The sequence below is a fragment of the Dendronephthya gigantea genome, unplaced genomic scaffold (assembly GCF_004324835.1).
Source record: "Dendronephthya gigantea isolate DGI-Jeju-01 unplaced genomic scaffold, DenGig_1.0 000010F, whole genome shotgun sequence".
Lineage (NCBI taxonomy): Eukaryota > Metazoa > Cnidaria > Anthozoa > Malacalcyonacea > Nephtheidae > Dendronephthya > Dendronephthya gigantea.
In genome coordinates, this window is record NW_021163020.1 from 2,562,048 (window position 1) to 2,578,841 (window position 16,794).

General features: G+C 38.2%; 1 protein-coding gene across 1 annotated transcript; it reads left to right on the forward strand.

Moving 5' to 3' along the window:
- The first annotated feature begins 1,276 nt into the window (after window positions 1-1,276).
- LOC114518452 (APOBEC1 complementation factor-like) lies at window positions 1,277-16,226 on the forward strand. Its single transcript, XM_028538440.1, has 10 exons — window positions 1,277-1,525; window positions 2,051-2,361; window positions 2,767-2,979; window positions 6,829-6,997; window positions 11,682-11,892; window positions 12,031-12,184; window positions 12,385-12,468; window positions 12,709-12,928; window positions 13,018-13,095; window positions 13,201-16,226. The coding sequence occupies exons 1-10, from the start codon at window positions 1,318-1,320 to the stop codon at window positions 13,410-13,412; spliced, it is 1,860 nt and encodes a 619-aa protein (XP_028394241.1). The 5' UTR covers window positions 1,277-1,317; the 3' UTR covers window positions 13,413-16,226.
- Window positions 16,227-16,794: the final 568 nt, after the last annotated feature.

Below are 16,794 nucleotides of genomic sequence, written 5' to 3' on the forward strand. Positions count from 1 at the left end.
ACATAAAGGGATGAACTCCCCTGATGCTGATAGATAAGTTCTGCAGAGGGTAGAATGAGACATCTTGCATGCTTCGACCGCGATGTCTAAAATTCGCACACTAGTTAAAATATAATTGCAAAAATTATATCGTTACTTTAGTGGCGCGCTGCCAACATGAAAATTGCCATTAGATGTATCGTATCAGTTGCACAAGATATTACGAAATACATCAGGCTCTCATGCAAGCAATTTGATTGTAATTCAGTATTTCCGGGAGGAAAACGATAACGAACAAGCATTGAACACCATTGACAAGTAAACCTAAATTCACCATCTTGGCATCTGCAAAAGGCCTAATGAATAATCGTATCTTTTTCTCGTCCAAAAGCCAAAGTTTGCAAAAGTTTGCTTTAAGGTTTGTAAAACATTATAGAGAATTGTCTCCACTAACCGAGTTTTATTCCCTCGCGTCTACATACAGATGGCCAAGTAAGTGGAAACGCATGCGTGTATTGCCACAGTCAAACATTTGCATATTACAGCGCGACACAGCCCGAAAAATAAATGACAAACGTTTTCTCAAAGAATGTGTTTGAATTAATCATTCGGAACATTTGGGAGCTCTCAAAGCTTCGCCCAAAACCTCGAAGTGTCTTCAATTCGTTCTCAAGTGGTTCAGTCATCGACATAAACACAAACATAGGGAACCTCAAGTTTCAAATAGCAAACAGCCTCGGTATAACACCTAATCAGGCAAAACAAGTCTTTCGCAACACAGCCACGGACCAGCGTTACACTCTCTTTCTGCGGTATCAAATCACTATATTCGTATGTACAATGGCATAAATCCACAAGCCAGCTCTTAAATCGTGCTTCAGAGACTTGCTAACAAAGTTGACAACTCGTTCATTATTATTTATGATATTATGAAAATAGACCGTTTAAAAACACAGACATGAGTATGCTGCATGAAGACCTGTTAGGTCAGTCCCAACTTCGAATGAATTGCCAATATATATATAGACAATCGCTTCAACTTCAAAGTGCTTCTGTAAGTAATTCAGGCAAAAAGCACAGCAAATTATACCAAGTAAAGTAACTTGCTGTGGAGTAGGCTGAAAAATAACTAATTCATTAAAGGTTTCTACGGTAACTGTGATTCTTAAGCTGCGGAACAAACATCTGAAGACAGGCTGCCAAAATTATTACCTCGCGGTATATCCGTAACATGACCCCTGGCATCACATGACAACAACAAAATATATATCGCAATCTCATATATCAACCCGTCTAGTCTTATACCAGTGCGTGGTACACTGCGTTACACAGTCTAACATGACGGTCGCTGAGAGTGGCTGCGAAACTAACCGTAATATGGAGGATAGGAACTCGCCTGGTCCTTCCGAAGATGGCGTCACAGGGACACCGAACGAAGCAGCCTTACGCGCGCTCATGAAGCGAACTGGCTGCCCAATAAGACAGTCAAATGGACAGCGACGTTTTGGACCGCCGCCGGATTGGAGTGGAGAAATGCCACCACGAGGTATTACTGTATTATGATATTTTAGTCGCATTCAACAACACATACTTTATGGACAAGCGCGTTTGTAAAATTCACGAAATATCGTTCAAGAGCTTTCAGTATCAGAAAATGAAACAAATGTATAGTTCGTACTAGAGTTACGTAATTTGCTGTTGGTTCATGTAATGTTGAATTTATCTTACCCAACAGTGCAATAACTTTGAGCTTCTATACACTTCCCATGTGTATCGAAAAGCCATTATATGCTCAAGATATCATTCGAGTATAGTCGTGATTCAAACGAGAGCAGATTTATTCAGAAAGATTCATGATTATTTGTGTTATTCGACTTTGCCTAGTTTTGCACAGGATTTGTCATAGTTTTAGGTACATCTCTTGTGGTATATTAAACGCAAGCGAAACGTGGCTTCTGAAAGCCACACATGCATACATTGCGACGATTGTTTTGAAATTTGACGCAAAGTCGTCGGTATCTCCAGTACCAGTTGATACAGGATTTTCTACCAATACATTTCGTAACTTTAGGCTGTGAAGTCTTCGTTGGTAAAATCCCAAGGGATGTCTACGAAGACGAATTGGTTCCAATCTTCGAAACGGTGGGCAAAATCTACGAAATTCGTCTAATGATGGACTTCGATGGACGAAATCGCGGATATGCATTTGTTGTGTATACACAGAAGAAGGACGCCCAAGATTGCATCAAGAAGTTGAATAACTACGAAATAAGAAGAGGGAAGATGCTTGGAGTTTGCTCCAGTGTCGATAATTGCAGATTGTTCGTAGGTGGGATCCCGAAGAAAGTAAAAAAAAATGAAATTATGGAAGAAATATCCAAGGTATGCCATTAGTAATTAATATAACAGAACTATGTATGAATTGAATGGTCGAGAATTAAATTCTTGGCCAATGTTCAGAGCCCTGTGTTTTGTCTCTAGATCAAAAACACAAAGAACTCGGTGTGATTTAACACAATAAGGATGAAAACCCTTCAAGCTCGCTTGAAGTAGAACAATCCAAATTATCTATATAGACGTTTAGGTCCGATTATATTTTGCATTAGTGATACTTTGTTTACATTCTTTGACTTCTTGGGGGAGTATTCTGCAACTGACTGACTAATCGACGTTCAGTGTTCTCAGGATTAGTTTTGTTCAATAGTTTTTACTCGATATATCGTATAGCGGTTATATATATCAAGCCTGCATGAACAAGCCAATATTTAAATCAATTTTTATCCGTAGGTGACGGAAAATGTGGTTGACGTCATAGTCTACCCTTCCGCATCGGACAAAACGAAAAATCGTGGTTTTGCTTTTGTGGAGTACGAGAGTCATCGCGCTGCTGCGATGGCCAGGAGAAAGCTGATGACAGGGAGGGTACAACTATGGGGCCACCCGATCGCTGTTGACTGGGCGGAACCTGAGGCAGAAGTGGATGAGGATATCATGTCTCAGGTAGGAGGGGCGACCCTTTAAAAGGGGGGTTCCCACGTGTAAGGTATATCATGCGAGTTGTCACCCACCACCCGATAACTTCGTGAAATACATTTAAATCTAAGATACAAATGTGATACATTTTCTTGCAGGCGTCTGTGTGGGCAGGTTATTGACTGTCTTATTGTGAATATGCAAGCGCTAAATCAAGTTTGCAAAATTAATATTACAAAGTAAACAGAAATATCTATCCATTCCCGAAAATACTGTAATTTTGATAAAGAATTTGGCGGTTCGCGTATATAAAATGTGTGAACTCTACGGTTACTCTTGAAGCAAATTAATGAAACTATAAGGGCTTGGCTAAAATACTGATATTTCTATTCAAATACATGCACGGCGTAAGCTGGTTAGCTCTTGTAATTTCCTCATGTAAGCTTGCCAATGTCAACAAAGGCCGTGAAATCTCTATGATCACAAATCCCTCTGCACAAATTCAATAGGTTTATAACTAATAATATGCATTGGAGTTGACCAAAATAACTTAATCTCGTCGTTTTCGGCGCTTTCCTGTAAAAATGGATTTGATATCAACCAAAAAGATGACATTACCTACACGTCATGACAATATCATTTTTTTTCAACTCATTTTCTTATCATCAATCGTAGGAAATCGTCGCCTTATTTTATTTCGTATCAAATTACACAGGACAAATAATCCGTAAAAGCTTCGCTAAGAGGTGCTCTTAATTCGTACAAGCTGGGTTTGAGCAAAATTTTTTTAAATTCCCACCGCTTTGTACGGCTTTAATCCATCGAAATGGAGTTCACATCGGAATTCGTATAGGGAAAAAACTGGAAAAACTTAAATATATATTTAATTTCAATGGGAAAATATTGATTAACGTTGACTGTAGTTAAAACAATAGTGATTGCTTGCATGTGTATATTGGTTTGAAACGTGGCAAATCATAGCTATGTAGTGATAAATTATTTTAAATGAAGTACTTCTAAGGATGTCAACATTTGCCTTGCCCCCGCGGTTCTAGATTGCGAACACATCCGGCGTCCTAGTAGGGAGTTATTTATGTTTTAACTTTTAAAATATCTTCTGGTCATGGGTCCTAGCTACTGTCAATACTTTTTCATAAAGAATTATCACCCGTATTCAAAATTCTATTTCAACATTATCAAATCATATCTTGTATAAATTTGAATTACTGTTCTACCAACAATTAAACCATTTCAGAGCTGCGTTTGTTTTGAAATTTCATTTGGTAGATTTCATTCTAAACGAAATCATAGCTAGAGAAAGTAGACTTAATGATTTCTCAACGCCAAAAACCGGGACAATTTCCAACACTTAAGAATTCCGGATGTATAATTTACTGCTGAGGCAAGCAATTTGCCATCGATTTGTCAATGTTTATATTGTAGCGATGTACATTCTTGGCGCTGCATAGGGATAAGGCTGGATGAGGAAGTAAAATTTCCGATTTCAGAATTCCTTTATGGACAAAAAAGCATGTAAACAAGTGCGCATTGCGCTCAAACAATTAACGCATTTTTCGCATAAATTGCGCGTTATAGTATACTAATATTGCACAACGTGTGTATTGGGAATATACAAAGGCATAACTGGAATACTTCAACATGAGAATTTCAACGATTTTTCTAAATTCTTACTCAATACTAAATATCAAAATCTACCAAATATATGTATATATATAAGCAAGAAATAACATAGAGCATCTCTGTAACGATATATCCAAGCATCGTAAACTACTTGGACATAAATGACCTTTGTTTCATCCTAATTAGCAAGAATTTTACTTTACGCCTCTAAAATATCACCTAAAATATTTCTTAACCACAATAAATTAACATGACGGATAATGTTACTAAATTGTGTTTGTTTTTCAACAGTTATAGTAGTGTTTTCAAGTCGCCAAACATTAAGCATCGCGCATGATTTATGGGTGCGCGTGAAGTCCTTAAATGCATATGTGTTAAAGTAAAATCAATATTTCTTCATTTAAAAAACCATGACCTACCCAGGAGCCAAATAAATTATTTGTTGTTTTTAAATTACGTCGGGGGATTAACCTTCACTTAAGATCACAGTGCATGGACGTAAATAAATCATGTCGTGTTTTTATAAAGTTTTGAAATCAAAATATATTTTCTCTAGAGAACATGCAAAAGGCTTTGAGAAAAGTATTAGATAAAAGATCTATTTATTATGACCGTTATTAACAACTGTCCTGGTTTCTGGTTGGTTAAGAGTAAAACTACTTCCACTGACATTTGGAAAAACAAAATCGTGCATATGTAAATTTCCCCCCTAAATTTCCTAAAAACGGAAAATTCATCTTCTTGGTTCTAATTCCTTTTTTATTGCTGGGTATAACCGCTCCAAACTCAGTGTACCGGTGAGAAATAGTTTGGTTATGTTTCCTCGTAATTTATAATATTTACTTTATACCACTGACGAAGCTATCAGTATAACAGTGATCGTTAACTGAAATACTAAAGTCTTTCCAGTAGATTACAGTATAGCCCGGATTGAACCAGCTAAGCAGCTATCCATCCAGCCCAAAATATATCAGGATTCTTTTCAGCACAGAATCGACATTCTGCGCCCCCCAACACGGGCTATTAAACGCCATAGCAGGCGGAAGTTGGCACTTGTTAACGCTGACTCGATATAATGTTATCTGCATTTCGGATCACAATCAAGATTTAATCGCCACGACACACGGGGTGTACATACATATGCTTTAGGCATTACAAGACCATTTATAGATCAACACAGTCATATCATCCCGATGCATGTATACTGCCTGTTCTTAACATTAGCTGCCTCAAAGTGATCTGATATTACGCAGAGCTCCCAATACTGACAAACTATAATATCCTAACTGATGTTGTACAGGATACGTGTCATGAGCATTCCAGCACAGTTCGATCATACCAACTCTATAGAGGCGGTAAATAATCTTGGAGTAAGCCGCTCTATTAGTACTATTCACTATTAACTCCTTACAGCTAAGTCGAACCACAACTGCTTGTCTACTTGATTCAACATCGGAAACACGACAGTATTTATAAGCAGTCTAAGTGATGATTTATTAAAAGCAATGCGACTAAAAAAATCGTTTTAGTTCAAAGAAGCGTTTTGTTGACATTTGCAATCGTTCATTATATGAATGACTTGTGTCTGTCGTGTTTAATTTCAAAGTCAATAGATCTCAACTCAAGTCAACTTGATCAGTTTAAATCCGTGCTTTGATTTGAATTGCCCGTCATTTGCATTAATCATGCATCGTCATGGGCGCGGCACAGTATTCTAATAGTGAGTGGCGCATTATAGGAATTTCTTAAACTCATCATCAATGACTCATATGATACAAACACACAAGGAAATGCAACATTGAATCGAGTTTCTTTGAGACGCTATATCCACACTCAAACGGCTGAACCAATAAGCGTAGTTCAACCATGAACTATAACGATAGATAAAACCATAGATAAGCTTCTCAACTTTTGCCGGCATTGAAACTGCATTAAAACTAAATAGTATAGCGTTAAAATTTCTGCTTTACTTTAATTATAGTTCTGCTTCAAAAAAGCACTTGATGTGTTGATTATGCATGATGTAAGCTATAGAAAAACATCTAAAACTTCGTCAGCATTCCATTTTTTTTTCATTCCAGAATGCATTATTGTTTTTTCAATGTATTTAGCACACAAAAAGTTCCCTTGTCTCACCATAAATCGTACCATAACAGTGATACTTCAAGAATGAATAGCAACCTTGAATCAGTGGTACTCCAGAAATAATTTATATATCTTTATCATCTTTTATAGGTGAAAGTTTTGTACGTGAGAAATTTATTGCTGAGTACGACCGAGGAGACGATAGAAGGCATATTCTCCCAATATGGTGAGGTGGAGAGGGTGAAGAAACTAAGGGATTATTGTTTTGTTCATTTCAAGACAAGGGAAGAAGCTAGGAAGGCGATTAACGGCATGAAAGGTAGGACTGGATTATCTTTTGTTACGCATGTGTGGGAAATTCATTCAATTGGTTATACAGAAAGGCTACAAATTAAGCGCTCTTACGGGTTTCACTTCAATTGACAAAGGAAAGAGGTGCCCTTTGACTGACCGATTTACCTTTGACCCACTAAAATCGTAGCGCGTAGCCGGCTTAAATGCTGGTATAACTGCCGTGTTTTACAAAGTACAGCACTATACAACTCCACTCTAGGAATCTTGATCTTTCCACCATCTTTTTTAAATAACTAACAAAGGTCAGAGCTTCCAAGTTCACGAATTTCGTGTAAGGATATATGTTCTTTTCCCAAGAAAATAAGCCTTTGGCAATGCCTTAGGTGACGGTCTGAGGTATCACGAGGCGCTGAGTTATTCGTATCTCCAAGGAAATCTGCCTGCAATTTATTTCATTCTTCGGTTTATTTAAAAAATCGGTTGTAATTGCCAGTATCCAGTAATTCAAAATGATACAGCTACATGTATAAAGCATGATTCTCCTCCATGCAAACTCTGTTCGTTTCACATACGAATTTAGCAGTAGGGTAACACTTTTATGTTGGACATTTCAAAGAAGACTTATTGTTTGGGGTTGTTCAGTTCGAATCGATCCTGCCGCCAAAGAAAAATTTGCACGAACGATATTTTCCTAGAACATGCGGAAACGAACACCTTTTCTCTTCAGTGTTACAGTAACACTAAGTGGAAAACTGATGATAACAAGATATTTCGATGAATTCTTTAAGGTCATTGTTTATAATTCAAGCTGTGTTTTCAAGGCCTCCCGCTAGAGGAGCATGTTGTCCTTGTTTGAAAAGGGGTCGGGAACAGATAAGGTTGCGCCGATCAACCGAACCGTAAAAATTCCTCAGCGAATTATACGCAGCTGGTGTCTGATTTTCTTAAAGGCAAAATGTCAGAGTGTGTAAATCATATTTTTTACACAAATTGTTGCTATGTCTGTATCTTGCTGTGAACGACTGCAATGACATGGCTTATAGATTACGACCAATAACCGCTGTTAAGGAAACCCAGCAATTAACTTGTCACTGACACTCCACTCCTGCTCCGAGGTACATTTATTTCTTATTGATTGTGAATATATAGAAAAAAACTCGAGCAAAAGTCTTGTATGTATGATGATCTTAGCAGTTCCAACTCTTCAGCATTCACCATCTCCTATATTCGCAAACCAACTGAATTAACACTAGGTGTAAGTACTTACTAGCATAAAGTATATAGGAAAAGTTTTCAAAAAAGTGGATATCGTTTCACGATTCGAGATCATGGACGTAAACTAGGCGTAAACTGCGCAGTTATTTTCATCGAAACATCATATAACATTAGATGAAGATTGTGATTGACAAAACTAATTGAAATTATCTATTAGCAGACATTTCCTTATTCCCTTTTTACGAAAATTTAAACATCTCAAAATCATCCATCTTTCGAGCAACCAGTCCTAGGAGTCTCCTATAGGGGGCCTTTCTGGAGTGTTTTTTAGATTAGAAACACCGTATAGCAATCAAGTTGTATAGCTATCCAGCAGTTAATCAAAACAAACTCGTATTAGGATTAAGAGTATTTATCTTCGAGATCTTACAACACTTTTGAAATTACCGTCAAATCAGGATGAATCGCATCCCGCGTGTATATAGAATTTACCCTTTCAGATATTTTCTGAGAATAGAAACGGAATATATATAACCTTGCAACGGACATCCAGCAAAGTTCACATATATTGACCGAGAATTTGTTAAAGGGAGGTCAGAGGTCTGTGAAGGAACTCGAGTCTCAAAACCATACGATATATCAGTTGAGCAGGCATGTTTTCGCAAGAACGAACCAGCATGTAATGGTGATAAATTTACCATACAAAGATGCACAAGCAATTTCCTGTTTATACAGGATAGCAAAACTCAGACTAACGCAAGCAACGACTTTATCAAAACAACGTAACAATGTCCGATGGTTGACTCAGCTCCCGGGAGGAATAATTGTGTTGACGTTAGCAAGGCTGTCTGTAAATAAAACTGCAAATTGCCGTCACGACCCAGCGTGAAAGGCAAAATTTACATCAAGATTTCTGTTTATGAACTGTCGGAGACCATTCCGTAATACAAACACCCAACGTTTATCTTAATGCTTGCGAAAATGTTTTCCGGTCTGGCAAGAAAAGAGGAAACAATTTGTTTGGAAGTTGTCCTGCAGTGAAAAATGTGTTGGGTTTTAGCGCGTGCTCTGAGCTTATGTTAATGAATGCCAGCCTTTACTTTCTTGTTTTTATACGGGACCCACTTATAAGAATGACTTGACTCTTATACACTCAGACTATAGGAGAGCGCGAAGTGACTGAATATTTATTAAGTTAATAGTTATATTCCGAATACGTCTGAATAATAAAAAAAATTAGTATTGCTTAAACATATTATTTAAAAAGAGAGGAAAACTGTCTAATTGATAGAGCTATATATGCACGTACAAAGTAAACTTAGTATAGACGTGTTTCAGGACTACCTTTAAACAGCAGGAAATACGATTAATACGGTATAAACGATAGTGTCCTTGCTATCCAGCATGGAATGGAGTCTATCGAGGAAATTTCAAGGTGTTTCTCTACCAAAATGGATCACGCGAAGCAAATATTTTGTATTGATCTTTTTGAACTTGATGACCTCGAGTTCGACAGAAAAATGTTCAAACATTCCTCTTTTGATAGAAACCTGGAACAGGAACGGGCATGAAACAAATTCAAAATAAAAATAATCCTTTTATGGTCCTATAGCGGATGGCAGTTAACCTTGACACTTGATGTCGACCTCTTCTTTAAGTTATGACGACTTTACGAGTTTTTTCCGTGGCTAACGGAAAGCAGATGAAAGGAAAGTCGAGAATCAAGCAGGGTTTCTAGGAAACGATGAACATAAGCTGGATTATAGTTATTCCGTCAAAGTTGCCAGCAGTGCATGATCAGCCGGAATTTTCCAAGATAATATTTCCTACATGTTTTGCAGAATTTGCTGTTGTACCACTTTGGTTACAAATTGTTTAGAAAGTTGAACGCGAAATCCTTAATCCAGGCCATTAGAAATTTTATTTTATCTGTTCCAAATAATTATCTACTTTAGTAATAGAATAAGGTTCATGGATCTAGCTAAATGAACTTGGATTTAGATCATTCGCGATTGTAACTTTAGCGGATTAATTTGGCATGTAATGAAAATATCGGTAGGAATGTGTCCATTTTGTTGAATTTCAAATATTCCGTAATAACCTCAGTCCAAATCCTCTTAAAAATAATCCCTTTTGCATTTTGAGATATTTACAGGAACATACGTCAAAGTTTCGCAACTTGATGCGTACAAAAAATACATCTTTGATTTATTTAGTCTTGTTCCCATGGGTCAAATGTTGAAACTTGCATATATCAGCACCTAGATCAAGTATCTTCGCATTAAGCGGGCTATTAAACCAGATCAATGTATAATGTATTAACGTGCCTCTAATTCTATCTGCCAAGCTTTATTTGATATCAGCCAAGTTATATTTAATAAGCCATTTCGCAGGTGCCTTCGAAAGCGCACATTATGAATGTGGTTATTGATTTTTAAGTCCAATTATTGTATCAATCACATTAATTAAATCTAATTAAAGCGAGCTTTAACGATTCGACATGTGCAAAATTTCACACTCAACTAAAAATATTCGAAGTTTCGTAACGAAATTCTTCAATCCTTTATCTTCCAACGTCAACATACGTTTTTTATTGGCGCTGTGGCTCGTGATGAGGACTTTTGTATGAACGAGCCTAAAGCCCTTCGCTGACATTAACAAAGAAGAACAGGACAAAACCCATCTCATAAGAACTTAATCTATTAATTTAGTTTCACCCTACCGTTTACAAGTGGATTAGAGTGCGACCACTTAAAATTCCGTATGATTAGAAGATAAAAATACAATGCGGGCGTGCTGTAGTCACGAGAGTCGAGTGATAGCCTTAAACGAACATAAATGAATTAAACTGTATCGTTGAACTCTCGTAAAACGTTTCGTCTGGAAGACAAAATCTTAGACTAAGCTAGCGTGGCTTTCTTTTAGCACATGTTTAACCGAATACGGTATTTTCAAATGACTTCACTGACTGTAATAATCCAGAGTATAAACTCAATTAACGGTCTACATTATATTTCCCGCGACTGTTGACAAGTTCTCGAACGAACTTTGAACTAAACTCATTGCGCACTTCTAAATATCTTATTGTTACTGGTGAAGAAATGAAATGGCATATGGTAGCCGCATTTGAAACTTCTTGAGCGCACCATCATTCCGGCGCTGTTACAAGAGCGAGGCCAGACGATATTGTTTTCTGGATAACTCTAAAAGCTCGGAATGTCTTCTGTTTCACATTCCACAGAACACCCACGTTCCTGGACCGAGTCTTCTAGTATGTATCCACGAAATTATAATCAGATGGCAGCCCAATGCACGAGACTACCCAAGGTCTTCAAATTAGAGTCTGACAAGTGACAACAGCGCATTACAGGCCAGAAATCAGGCGGAAGACGCAGATACCCCGAGCACTGTGACGCACATCACGGCAACCCCAGATGAGAAAACGCATGTATCAGTATGTGATATCCTTTAGAACGTTCATCTTGCATTTTCAGGTCAACAGATTGAAAACAGCGATGTGGAGGTGACTCTGGCTAAACCCGTGGATAAAGAACAGCGCCAGCAACGGGCTATGAGTAAAGCAATTATGGCAGCAGGTTCATACAATTACCCAAACCCTCCTGATTACGTCATACCATACAATGGTCCTTCATACCCCTACACTGTCAATCAACCTCTGTACCCGTTCCCCACGCCGATGTCCAGGTAACTTTTGTTTATTAAACCATGTCTGGATTTTATTGATAACCCAGGATAGCTCTTGCAGTTTTAAATTTAATCATCAATTAAGATTACAATCAGAAACCTAATCTAAATGAAACTTCCCCCCCCCTGTTCTTCTAGTCCACAGCTGATCAAGCCGCGTGGTCGTGGAAGGACTGCAGCTGGAAGTCGTGCAGCTGGGGGTAGGAATTACTTGTTTCCATGCTACCACCCTGGCGCGCGGCCGTTCTATGTTCCATCGTACGAGGACTACACGAAGAAGAGGACGCCCGAGGTAGCGAATCTTAATATCTTGTCACTGATTTGTCGACTACAGTCACTACACCATATAGTAGCCCGAGTTTCATTGTCGAGATTTGACTTCAACTCTTGGACGAGAGATATACAGACCAAAATAAACTAGCGAGAAAGTTGATCTTACATTGTACATACATCATCAAAACGTGTTTTCAAAGAATTATGTTTCTCTTCTAGGACCATCTCTATGACCTTCTACCGGGAATGGAGTTGACACCAACCAACCCAATCACACTAAAGCCACAAAAATCCTCCACCCAGGTACAGTATAGCTCTTTTGTAAATAGCTCTCTTCACACGTCATTATTCCTCTGGATTTCCGAGGGGTGGGGTGGGAGACTTCGAAATTTGTTCACTTCTAAGTTGCAGCCTTGGTCAGGAAAAAAGGGTGATCAAATCGGGTTTCGTGAGTACTCAGCATATGAAGATCCCACAGACTGACGCATCACACTTTAGGAAAGAGATTTTAATTGTGCGATAATATTTCTTCCAATCTCTCAGGTGTTGGAAGATTTTTGCCTCAAGAACAACTGGGGCAATCCTGTGTACACACTCCACAGTACCCAAGCGCCAAGCACAGATATGCAATTATTCGTATACAAAGTTAACATACCAGCATTGCCAACGTTATATCAACCACAGAAACTGTGTCGAAGTGTGGAGGAAGCCAAGGCATACGCAGCTGAATACGTATTACAACAAATTGGAATTCCTTTTGACGGTACGTAGTACGGTAGTTCCGTAATGACCGGTAGGGAAGCTAAAGCTGAGAAGCAGAATAAAGCTAAAGAAGCCATGTTGAAATTGCAGGTCCAGAGTCTCCTGTATCTAGTGTTGCCGCGGTGGTTACAACTGCCTCACCTTACGTCACGAGACCAGTTGTACCAGGTAAACACATTTATCATAATGCATTACCTCGCCAGAACTTTAGCTCGTCTAACAACACAGCTGACACGCACGCAACCTGATCTGTTGTTGTTTATTTCTATCTAGTGACATACGCAGTGACCAACGGCCGGGCAGGAGAGTCCGCAGGCTACCCTGGATTCATGCCCCTGGCAAGCCCCACCTCACCAGTCCTAACAAAGGTGCCTGGGGCGTGGCCAGGCGGGGTGCCGCCCTCACCAGATCAGAACGGCGTCTACGGTGGTTTTGAAGGCTACGGAGATCCACAATACTCCGCTGGAATGTACGCGCAATATTGAGCAGGTCAGATCACGCATGCGTAGATGGCCAGGTAGATCACACCTTTACATATTTCACTTTATATATACCAGCATGTACTCCGTTATTTTCATATTTACTGTAAGCAAGTACCAAACGCAATCGGCCGAGATGTTTGCAGGTCTCAGTTAGACGTTTATTTGTCAGTCGATAGTGATTAAACCATGACAGTCCAGTTCGTCATTTCAAACAAGTCTCAGAATGAAAATTCTTGTCGGATCATGTCATACATCATTTTCTTTCATATCCATTCAAATAAAATATACTTCATCCTGGACTGCCCATTATTCGCTGACCGATATCGTCTGGTGGGGCCCGCGCGCTATGAATTTTCACCTCACAACAATTCTCGCCAAAAAAATATGCGCACGCAGAGTTGTAAAAAACACCGTTTAGGAATATTTATGAACTAATACCCGCAGGAGCGAGGTATAGTTTTGTGTCCGTGTTCCAATCAATTTTCAATCTTTGCAATAATATATCAATCAAATTACTGCCGAATTTCCCAAGTACAACAACACTGACTCACTGACACCCAGGAATAAAGCCTTAAACCACAAAAGGCAATTTTTACTTTTAAATGGATAAAACTGGTCCATATAACGTAATGTTTGGTAACCAAGCTCAGAGTAATCATGCTCAGAGTAATCATGCATCTGAACACGTGTCAAACTTTTTTCGGAAATGATACAATTCACCCATAGTGCTTTGGGAAATTCCGCACCAGACTTTGATTAGTGTTAATTTGCCCTGAAAACGTTTTCCGCGAGGGATTAATTTACTGCATTTTAAATGCTGTGATGATAGGATTCAATAGTCCAGAATAATGCATATTATATACTCATAATTAAATACGGCTTCTCTATAAGCCACGTAGTTTAAGCAATGTTTTGATTTAGTTAGTACATAGCACCGTCTCGAAGGGTGTCGTAAGGTAGCATGATTGTTTTACGGGTCTGGCCTGCTCAATGTGGCTGGACCTGTGTTTGTAAAGTTGTCATGCTATTTCCGCACCTATATTCCAACTGCTATATTTCAAACTTAAAGAGCGGTGCTGTATAAAAACCATTTGATTGCTCGTTAATTTTTGTCGTTAATTTTGTACCCGTTTGTCCTGTATAAAGTCATGTATACTATATTTAGGGAGCTGTATTTGTACGTTTTGTTACACGTGATAATATATTTAGCTACTTATTTACTATTATTTGTATATATATATAACCCAGATGTTTATTTTCCAGTATTGTAGCATATAAACTTTGACATAGAAGGGACATTGATTCGTATACGATAGCAAGTCTTTTATCATTCGAAGTTTAAGAGCTGCCTTAATTACACTACCTAACTAAAACTAAGAACCTCTAATATTCGATCATAATTAACATAAAATGCGATGTTGCAGCCACAATTTCCCTTCTACAATTTACTAACATGATCTTCCCTCATGGGCCGGGCCCGGAAAGATCGCCATCAATTTTGATTCTCATCAAAAGCAATCAAATATGTATATAGAGCCTTGGATGATGAAAAATGATCGCACATTTTTTAAGACTATGTGCACACGGTATTATTTTCGAGCGTTTTCACATTCGTTTTCACGCCAAAACGGTTTCAAACACCGTCAATTTTCAATAGAAGTTGAAGCTAATTTAACATATTGAGCATATTTTCCCCTGGACCGTGTGGACAGGGCGTCCAAGCGATAAACTAAATAAAAAGGTTTTTGAAAACGCTCGAAAACTACGCTCGTGTGCGCCTAAATTTGTACATTTCTTCACACTAATCTGTTATATAGCCAAACACAAAAAATTCAAGGTGCCAACTCGCAGTCAACTGCGTTCTAGTACCTTACAAGCACTCCTCCTCAACGATACATTGTTTTCAATAAAAAGCGATTCAATTTTCATCATTTGAGGCTTTACCAGCAATTTAGCCAAAGCCTGATTATGGTGAAGTATGTACCATCATTGATTAATCAATCTTTAGAATATCCTTGCTGGCTGGCTAGCTGGATGTAAGCTCAGGTTATTTATTAGAGTGTACAGTCAACGGAATGGATAGATCTATTTTTATGAACGAATTTAGAAATGCCATCATTGGGAATGTAAAATTGAAAACTATAATCTAAGTTATTGTTGCACTGTGACTCAATAAATCGAATGGGGAAAAATTATAGGAAGGTTTACATACCATGATTTGGCAGGAATAAGGATCATCTGATTTTTATTTGCGATGAAAAGGTCAAAGAACATCATTTGGTCATCTAGATAAACAATGCAGATCACAGTATGTAAACATACCTGACATCAATTTTATGGGGGTTTTTTCCAAGTGAATGGCTTAGAGCTAGGGAAAGCTATGGTACCATAGTTCTATCTTACAGGAATCTTTGCCATTTCACTCAAAGTTTAAAGAGTTTTTTGTTTATTTTGTTTCCTAAACCAACACCAATAGTCCAGGTATATTTTCACCTGTTTGTTTCTATGTAGTTTCAAAACATATATTTTTGTAGTTTTACTAGTCTCTTTAGAAGTCATTTTTAACACTTAGCTAAAATACTTTCTTATATATTTCTGGTTTGTTGACACATTCTAGTGTCAAGGAGAGGGGTGGTAACAGATGTTCATGAAGGCTAATGAATTAGAAGGGAGAAAAACATACAACATTTGAACTTCAATTCAATGCCAAATTCCATGCCTTCTTCATTGCCTTCAGGACAGATCCAACAGACATCTGTTATCAATGAAATGTATTATTGTTTTTCTGAATGTTTTTAATAAATTTATTTCCTCTGGAAGCAAACAAATTTGTCCTTTTTGTTGTCTCATTTCAAGTGGTAAATTGGGAAATTCTAAGTGTTGGAGAAGGTTGATTTCCTAGAGTTTGGCCACATACCTGGGGTTATACATTCAAGAGTGAATATCACTCCTGTCAAGTGTGAGCATAAGAAGTAAGGACAGGGCAGCATAAGAATATGAATAAGAATTAATAACAAAGTATTCTTGTGCTAAATTATGGCACAGTTAACTGCGATTAAGGTTATGTGCAAGTGAGGCATGCAAACAGTGCAAGCACGTACATAGCGCTCAATGCATATTAACGGAGGATCTAATGTGACTGTACATTCCCATATTACTTGTGCTGCCCACGTCCTCACCGTTTATAATTTTATCGCTGTTGAAAGCCACGCTTCAGGGTGCTGCCGGCTAGCTAGTGGCTACCATCTTCCCGAAGTAAACGTGGATTTTACAAAGCAGTCCAAATATGTCATTCTTGCTCAATATGTTTTCGCTTTCAAACGCTTGAAATTTTAGAACCCCTCACCGCCGAAGAGACAAAATATGCGGCTACACAGCACATGAT

What these genes read in the sequence shown, in the direction of transcription:
- LOC114518452 (XM_028538440.1), top strand. Translation starts at nt 1,318, where the DNA reads ATGACGGTCGCTGAGAGTGGCTGCGAAACTAACCGTAATATGGAGGAT. An exon ending in TTATGGAAGAAATATCCAAG is followed by an intron (nt 2,362 to 2,766) that starts GTATGCCATTAG and finishes TTTTATCCGTAG; the next exon opens with GTGACGGAAAATGTGGTTGA. An exon ending in CGAAGAAGAGGACGCCCGAG is followed by an intron (nt 12,185 to 12,384) that starts GTAGCGAATCTT and finishes TTTCTCTTCTAG; the next exon opens with GACCATCTCTATGACCTTCT.